Here is a 9,160-nt window from a genome sequence, read left to right as displayed (position 1 = left end):
AGTTTTTAGTTTTTAGTTTTTAGTTTTTAGTTTTTAGTTTTTAGTTTTTAGTTTTTAGTTTTTAGTTTTTAGTTTTTAGTTTTTAGTTTTTAGTTTTTAGTTTTTAGTTTTTAGTTTTTAGTTTTTAGTTTTTAGTTTTTAGTTTTTAGTTTTTAGTTTTTAGTTTTTAGTTTTTAGTTTTTAGTTTTAGTTTTTAGTTTTTAGTTTTTAGTTTTTAGTTTTTAGTTTTTAGTTTTTAGTTTTTAGTTTTTAGTTTTTAGTTTTTAGTTTTTAGTTTTTAGTTTTAGTTTTTAGTTTTTAGTTTTTAGTTTTTAGTTTTTAGTTTTTAGTTTTTAGTTTTTAGTTTTTAGTTTTTAGTTTTTAGTTTTTAGTTTTTAGTTTTTAGTTTTTAGTTTTTAGTTTTTAGTTTTTAGTTTTTAGTTTTTAGTTTTTAGTTTTTAGTTTTTAGTTTTTAGTTTTTAGTTTTTAGTTTTTAGTTTTTAGTTTTTAGTTTTTAGTTTTTAGTTTTTAGTTTTTAGTTTTTAGTTTTTAGTTTTTAGTTTTTAGTTTTTAGTTTTTAGTTTTTAGTTTTTAGTTTTTAGTTTTTAGTTTTTAGTTTTTAGTTTTTAGTTTTTAGTTTTTAGTTTTTAGTTTTTAGTTTTTAGTTTTTAGTTTTTAGTTTTTAGTTTTTAGTTTTTAGTTTTTAGTTTTTAGTTTTTAGTTTTTAGTTTTTAGTTTTTAGTTTTTAGTTTTTAGTTTTTAGTTTTTAGTTTTTAGTTTTTAGTTTTTAGTTTTTAGTTTTTAGTTTTTAGTTTTTAGTTTTTAGTTTTTAGTTTTTAGTTTTTAGTTTTTAGTTTTTAGTTTTTAGTTTTTAGTTTTTAGTTTTTAGTTTTTAGTTTTTAGTTTTTAGTTTTTAGTTTTTAGTTTTTAGTTTTTAGTTTTTAGTTTTTAGTTTTTAGTTTTTAGTTTTTAGTTTTTAGTTTTTAGTTTTTAGTTTTTAGTTTATAGTTTTTAGTTTTTAGTTTTTAGTTTTTAGTTTTTAGTTTTTAGTTTTTAGTTTTTAGTTTTTAGTTTTTAGTTTTTAGTTTTTAGTTTTTAGTTTTTAGTTTTTAGTTTTTAGTTTTTAGTTTTTAGTTTTTAGTTTTTAGTTTTTAGTTTTTAGTTTTTAGTTTTTAGTTTTTAGTTTTTAGTTTTTAGTTTTTAGTTTTTAGTTTTAGTTTTGTTTTTTGTAGTTTTTAGTTTTTAGTTTTTAGTTTTTAGTTTTTAGTTTTTAGTTTTTAGTTTTTAGTTTTTAGTTTTTAGTTTTTAGTTTTTAGTTTTTAGTTTTTAGTTTTTAGTTTTTAGTTTTTAGTTTTTAGTTTTTAGTTTTTAGTTTTTAGTTTTTAGTTTTTAGTTTTTAGTTTTTAGTTTTTAGTTTTTAGTTTTGTTGCAGCAACCCATTTTTATTTGAAAATATTCCCAAATCGTTGCCTCACCGCCAGATAAAACAGAACCAGCTTAGAAATCCGAAACCTTACGTAATTCGCGCGCAGGAAAAATCATCTCACCTCTCGCTAAACAAAACAAACGACGACGATGAGATTTGCCTTTTAGCATCAGACCAGTTTCGTCGGGGGCTCAAACTCATAAACATTTTTACTGGCAATCGTTTCCAAACCGTTTCGCGCGTGTTCCGAGAAAATTTTATTATTTTCTCGATTTCAAACGATTTCTAAACAATGAATTTTGTGTGTTGGAGGGAAATGCATCGATTTATTCACCTAACATCAGTAGATTGACTTAACTTAACAGTTTAAACTTTTTAACATATTTGTGAACATCTTCCTTTTTGTAGGGCTTCAACGCGATGCAAGTGGGCACATTTTCCGGCTGCTCGATCCAAACCTTGTGCTTGATGCCATCCTTCTCCAGGGCCTCCCCCAAACCGGTCAGCTTTCCAACATCGGGAGCCTGTTCGAAAAGAAAGAAAAACAAAAGCATTTTTCAAAAAAAAGCAACATTTCATCGTTTTCAACACCGGCCACACAAAACACATTTCGCATTCTTGGCCACCGTCGTCGTCGCTGGTGCTGCAAATTTCATTTTAGACTTAAAAATAGAAAAATTTTCCTCGCGCCAAGGCGCTCAATTTTCCCTCCCACAATGTGTGTTTAAAAGGGAAATTTAGTGTGTGTGGGAGGGCCGCAAAGAAAACCCATCAGATGGTTTCAAAGTTGTGGAGCAAATTTTCCGACGAAGCTGGCCGGGATGCAATTTGGAATCGCGGTGTTGGGCATGGTGGGCGCGAAATTAATGTCGAGTGAAAGGTTTGTGGCCCACAACGCACACGGGAATAAATGGGTTGGAAAATGTGGTGCGATGGAAATAGAAAATGAAATTTCTGAACTGTTGTTTTTTTTTTTCTTCTAAATGAAAATGTTGAATAATGGAATGAGGTTGGTGTCTTATGGGGAAAAAACTAAATGAATAATAATTGCACTATATACCTATAATTAATTCTACAAATATGATTCCAAAAATGCTCCAAAGATTTCTGATTTTCTGTAATTTGAAATGAAGACAAAAATGACGACATTTATGAATTTTTAAAATCAAGAATATAGAAATTTAATAGTTGAGCTCTTAAATTCCTATACTCTTGATTTTAGGAATTATAGAATTTATGGATCTAAATATTTACGTATTTATGAATTTATGAATTTGATAATTTATGGAAATTTGTTGTAAATTTTTCGGGAATTCCCGAATTGAAGTGTATAATTTCATAACTTTCTGGAATAAAAAAAATGTAACATTAATGAACTTAATTTGATGTCATTTAATTCAATTTACTGATCATAGACCTAATTAGCTCGTCTTATTTCATGCCAAGGTACATTTGACTATGGTACATTGGGTGGCCAAGTTTCAAAAAAGTGACCTTCTCCAAATATTTTTTGGTATTTTTTTATCGAAAGTTAACATTCTAACTAAGAAAAATCCAAATTTTCAAAGCTCTAAGAAAGTCAAAAAATGGAGTAAAAAACTAGCGTTTTTCGTAAAAAAGGCTGATTGTTTAATTTCAACATGGCTCAGCCATTTTAAATGTTTTATTAGGACAACTATACATCGTTGAAAAGATAATGAGATAAGCTTTGAAACTATTAATAGATAAAATGTTGTTTCCAAACCAAAAACTAAAGTTTTCATCGAATAACTGGTGCATTTTTTTGATAAAACTTATTTTGTTGTGTTTGTTATCGAGTACTTTTTTGCTAACCGATGCTAAACATGAAACTAAGATCACTTGAAAGATTGGATTATAATCTAACATTGCTGAAATTTCCAGCCTGCGATTTTTTGCGTTTTCGGAGTTATGCCATTTTGAACATTTATGTTTTATCAAAATTTGCTGCAATCTACATATGCGCCCATTTATTTCACTTGCTTTGCTACCTACTTCGTGGCCCGTAAGGGTGGGGGGTCAAAAGATATATGGCATGGACTCACAAAAAGAAACACAAAGCAGTAAATAATAAATATTTGACTTAAAATGAATTTATTACGCTTAACAAAATTTTGTTGGTGGGGAGGATGGGAGGGGGGGGATGAAAGAAAGAGGAGGGAGGGGTTGTGTCCTTAAAGTGGGGATGTATTAGCTTATCCATAATTTAATAATATAAACTTGCAATACAATATATACGCAATTCTGTTGCACTTGCAAATGTATGAAAATACTATTTATTATGAACAATCAACTATTGAAAAAACATGAAAAGTCATAAAAATCGACGATACAATTACCCAAATTTGTATGAAAAAACATTTAAAAAGCAAAAAAATAATTTGGCCGCCTGTTTGTATGGAGATGGCCCATAGTGCATTTTAGCCTTGAACTGACAACGCTAAACACGGGCCCATGAATAGAATGATGGAAACTTATAACAAATATAAAAACATAATCGATTTCACAATGACAAAATCTCGAATAGGTCGAATATAAAAAAAAAACTTTGATTGATTTTCCATTCTCGATATTGATCGTCCTAAAAAATGTGAGATTTTCCATTCTTTCGAACATCAGCAGTTCTTAAAAAAAAAAGTCGTACTCCTAAAATATTGTGAGTTTTTCCATTCGTTCAAACATGAGCAGTTCCTTCCATCAAAGTCCGACTTCTAGAATTTTGTATGGTTTATTTTATATTTTTTAAACAATCTAATCCATTCTTTCAATTTTGAACTGTTAAAAAAACGTCAGACTTCTAAAATATGTTTAGAGTTTTTCCAATCATTAGAAAGAAACTATATGGTTGTAATATTTTTCAGATTTTCTTTTATTTTTTCAATCATGTAGTTTTTTTTTTAAATAAAATATTTGACTTCTTAAATATTTTAAACTTTCGACCTTTTATCCTTTCGACGTTTTGTCGTTTCCAATTTTAAAGTAAGCGCAATTTTAGAGGCAAATTTCAAATTACTTTTTGCCTTCCTCACCTCAATGAGGAAAGGCTATAAAATCACTTGAAAAACGAACTTCTTAATTTGACCTCCTAGACCCACCTTCATGTATACATATCGACAGGGTAGGCAAATGGCAAAAAACCATCGCGAAGCCCTCGTTTGATTTATTACCTTCCAGTTACAGAATTCACTATAATGATGTATGAAGCAATTGTAGATTTTGTACAAACGAACAATTTTGTAGAACATTGTTTTGTTCCAAAGTGAATGCTGTTGACACTAGAGCGTAAACAATGTCTAAAAATGCCACCATCGGCGTCCCTCACTCGCGATGGTGAGGGGATTTTTGTTTACGCTCTAATGTCAACAGCATTCAGTTTAGAACAAAACAATGTTCTACAAAGTTGTTCATTAGTAAAATATCTACAAGTGCTCCATACATGATTATAGTAAATTCCTTAACTGGAAGAAAATAAATTTAAAAAGCTTTTTGGAGGCCCATCGGCAAATACCTTCCCTGCATATCGACTCAGAAATAAATTCTGAGCAAATGTCTGTGCGGGTGGTTGGATGTTGATCAAAATAATTGCACTTTATTATCTCGGGACTGGCTGAACCGATTTTGTCCGTTTAGGCCTCATTCGATCCGTCTTGGGATCCCCTAAGTCACTATCTATAAATGATGATGTTTAGTTAAGTACTTCAAAAGTTATGCTTAAAAAACGATTTTGACTAAAGTCCGAAAGATTGTAAAAAGGGTGGTTTTTGTAAGGAAACCCGTCATGTTATACATTTTTAGAAAGGTATTTGAAAGACCTTTCCAACGCGTCCAAAATGTTGAAGATCTGACCACCCTATCAAAAGTTATGGTCACTGTTTTCATACACTTTTTTGAGGCCGGATCTAAAAAAATTGGATGAAAAAGTTGTCCGGGTCTATCATACGACTCATAGTTAGATAGGTAATCAAAAAACCATTCCAGAGAGCCCAAAAGTTTGAAGATCTGACAACGCTATCAAAAGTTATGAGCAATTGTGCAAAAATATAATTTTGACAGATACAAAAATGGGTGAACATTGCAAAAGATCCGGCTGAGGCAGCACTAAGCTTTATGGAATCGGCCTCGTTAGCCCAAGCTTTCTTCATGTTATGGCTTTTTATGGCAGAAACGTAAGTAACGCTTTTATAGCATTTTGTTTGCATGTATTCAGGCGCATTTGAATACAAGAAGAAAGTGTTTTCAATTGATTTTAGGAGGAAGGCATCAATCACTGAGGTGGTTAAAAGTAACGTTTTTTTTTAATCTATATTTATTCTGAGATTCAGATTCAGTTCAAAATATTATTGAGTGTCCAAGCACAATCGGTGACTTTCCCCGCAATTTTAAATCCCAGCAATTTCAATTTATTAATAAAATATTGTAGCTTTCACTATGCAGTGATTTGTTTATCATCCCCTCCAAACAAAAATTCGCTCAACTCATGAATATGAGTCCGTCTAGATATCACTTGAAAAAAATTGGGCTCAGTCTAATTGAAATCTGTCGGATTTGTAACTGTGAGACTGAAACATCAAAACATTTGATTTGCGAATGCAGCGCTGTTTATGCAAAAAGAAGACGGATCTTCAATAAGGGCATAATAAGTCCAAATGATGTCTGGCTAGAAAACCCCGGCACAGTAGTTGATTTCATCCTAGAAATCTTGCCAAACTGGGGTACATCGCAGTGTCAGCCAATGACCGTAACCCTCAATGGTAACGTGTCATCCTGAAATTTGCGATAACAAATTGGGTATACCGCAATACGTGCTTTCCATTTCATTAGGGCACAAAACTTTTGTAAACAAGAGTGTATCCCTCTCACACCTTATGCAAACTGTCATTTGAGTGAAAGGGATACACTATTGTTTAAAAAAGTTTTGTGCCCTTTTGAAATGTTAGGCTCCAATAGATCAACTCAATGGTCGCAGTGGCTCTAAACCCAAAAAAATGCAGTGATTTCAAATAATGCATCCATCCCGGAAATTCCCGGGATTTATCCAAAACCGGGAGTTTTTATATTTTGTCCCGGAAATTCCTGAAATTGAAAAAAAAATCAGGTTTGGTTGTGGAAATAGGTGAACAGTTGAATACTCAGTAATCGATAACAATTTTTAAGCATTCAAATTTTCATTCGACATATATCAGCATTAATTTGGCTTATTAGGGAAAATTGTTAAAATTTCAGTTTAAATATCCGCAACATGCCTAGCGCTTTACTAGCGCTTTAAATATTTCCTATTTAATTTTATGTAATTTTTGAATATACTGGGTATTAGATTTACGTATATTCATAATTATAAATTTGAAAAAAAATATGCTTAATTATTTTTCATCAAACACCGGCATAGTATAAAGCTAATTTGATTATTTTAAGCTTGAAAAACATAACAAATATAACGAAAACATAGATTTGATGACTGATTCAAAAATTTCGAGATACCGGGAATTCCCGGGAATCAAAAAATATTTTTCCCGTTTATCGGGACATTCAAAAGCCGGGAAAATTGAACGTCTTTATTTCAAATGTAGGAAGTCCTACATTTACAAAAGGGATACCTTGAAACAAAGTTATAGACTATATATAGAGCAATGCAGCTGAAGACTGCTTAGATTATTGTCAAAATGCAATAATTATCTTGTCGGCAAATGGATGAAGTTCACTGGAGCTGAACCAGGGAGGAATTTTAGAATCGTTTTCAGAATTTTGTTCTGAATCCTGTGAAGTTTTTTATTCCTGGTTGAGTAACAGCTTGCCCAGATCGGCACAGCATAAAGCATGGCAGTTCTGAAAATTTGTTCATAAATGAATAGTTTATTATTGAGTCAAAGTATAGATTTACTGTTTATAAGTAACCTGTATACTTTCAATGTAATCCTTGTAAGTAAGGTTTTTTTCAAAAGCAAGTCCAAGATATTTCACCTGATCCTCCCACTTTGTGATGACTTTTTGGTTTAAGAAAATCAGCCCTTGGTTTGTGAGGGAAAATAATCAGTTGAGTTTTTGCAGCATTTGGAGTAATTTTCCATTCTTTCAAATAAGAAATGAAAATATCCATGTTTTTTTTTGTAATTTTCTTGTGGTGACACGCTTCTCCCTTTGGTGGAGACGCTTGTCAAAAAAAAAACGAACCATCCACATTAACGACCCCCAGGTCTTTTGTGGTATCTATTGCAAGTTTCTGCTCGAACCTAGGAGTCCGAAGGCTTGAATGGGGAGAGCACCCAAACCTCTTTTTACTCCAAGGAACCTTCCACCCCAGTGTTTGAACTGACGACCTTTGGATTGCGAGTCCAACCGCCGCCAGCGATTCCACCGAGTAGGCTTGGTTTGGTGTTTTATTTGTACTTATGGCATGGAGACGACTCCTACACCTGGAATGACTTAGCGGCCTAACAACCAAGGCCGGGACCGACATTTTACTTCCTCATCCGATGGAAGGTTGGAGCAGATGGGAATCGAACCCAGAAGCATCCGCTTACAAAGCGACGTTTGTATCATCAGCAAAAAGTGATTTCCGACATCCTGGGGGCAAATCAGGCAAGTCAGAAGTAAAAATATTTTATAAGATTGGACCCAAAATGCTACCACGAGATCAGATTTACGTTATGATTACATACCTGCAGAGTGCGAATCTTAAAATAATTTCGAATAGTCTTCAAGATATAAATCGCAAAATTAAATCATTTAAATTTTGCAATCAAACCTTTATGCCAAACACTGTCAAATGCTTTTTCTATGTCTAGAAGAGAAGCGCCTTCAGATTTTCTTACTTCAAATTAAATTCAAAACTCCCAAGAAACTCTTACCTCCAGCACCACCTTGTGCATGTTGTCCAGATCCTTAAAGTACTCGACCGTGTCCGGATCGGCCGCGTACAGGTGCGAAACGGCCGCAACCGCGTGACAACACTGCGCAATCACCGCTCCTTTCGGCCAACTCTTGGCGATTTCCCCGTTCACCACCACGTACTGGACCAGCTTGGCTGCTGCGGACATTTTGTGATAATTTGCTACAATTTGTAATTACAGTTAAAAATTGTAGGAAATTGAGAACGAAAATCTGCTTACCGGCGAAGTACGTGTCAGTGACGGTTCTGTTTTGTTTTGGTTCTGTGACAAAAGAAAATCATATGTGCGCCGTCAGGGTGGTTACTTGTTTGCTTTTATTAAATTTGAAAGGTCATTGAAAATATTTTTTTTTTTAAATATTTCCAAACTTTAAACACTTTGAACAAGAAGGGAAAAAGTGGAATTATCACAAGATTTTTTTAGATGACATAACAACGACATTTTTTGCTTCAGTGCAATTTTGTTAACATTTTTTCAATATTTTTCATTGTTTAACCACCATGTACCGAAGATGTGCTTTGGTGCAGGGATGCCAGATGAAATTTAGAATTGTCTGCCAAATTTGCTAACATGTCCAGTACCAAAAATCATGAAAAATTGCCCAAAGTATGGTTCAATACCCCCTTCCCAAACGGAGCAGCCCTGCCACTTCAGATTGTGGCCAATTCCTGTACTTGGAATATCCCGGGGCTCCCAGTCATTCCAGCTGGTCATCTGTTCTCACGTCCAGGTTAATGAGATGTTTTCTCCTCGACGTACGAATTAATGATTTCTCTGGATTGGCCGCGTTTCATAGGCCTGGGGAGCGTTCTTTTATTACGTAACGCAAAAAATGATATGTTTGACACCC

General features: G+C 32.6%; 1 protein-coding gene across 1 annotated transcript; it reads right to left on the bottom strand.

Annotated features, from left to right (window-relative positions):
* Nucleotides 1-1,702: 1,702 nt before the first annotated feature.
* On the bottom strand, nucleotides 1,703-8,683 carry LOC120423273 (putative peptidyl-tRNA hydrolase PTRHD1). Its single transcript, XM_039587013.2, has 3 exons — nucleotides 8,530-8,683; nucleotides 8,269-8,471; nucleotides 1,703-1,929 (listed from the first exon to the last, which is right to left on the bottom strand). The coding sequence occupies exons 2-3, from the start codon at nucleotides 8,455-8,457 to the stop codon at nucleotides 1,759-1,761; spliced, it is 360 nt and encodes a 119-aa protein (XP_039442947.1). The 5' UTR covers nucleotides 8,458-8,471; nucleotides 8,530-8,683; the 3' UTR covers nucleotides 1,703-1,758.
* Nucleotides 8,684-9,160: the final 477 nt, after the last annotated feature.

The sequence above is a fragment of the Culex pipiens genome, chromosome 3 (assembly GCF_016801865.2).
Source record: "Culex pipiens pallens isolate TS chromosome 3, TS_CPP_V2, whole genome shotgun sequence".
Taxonomy (NCBI): Eukaryota; Metazoa; Arthropoda; class Insecta; order Diptera; family Culicidae; genus Culex; species Culex pipiens.
This window is presented reverse-complemented; position numbering and strand designations above follow the sequence as displayed.

What these genes read in the sequence shown, in the direction of transcription:
- LOC120423273 (XM_039587013.2), bottom strand. Translation starts at nt 8,457, where the DNA reads ATGTCCGCAGCAGCCAAGCTGGTCCAGTACGTGGTGGTGAACGGGGAA. An exon ending in TGCACAAGGTGGTGCTGGAG is followed by an intron (nt 1,930 to 8,268) that starts GTAAGAGTTTCT and finishes CTTTTCGAACAG; the next exon opens with GCTCCCGATGTTGGAAAGCT.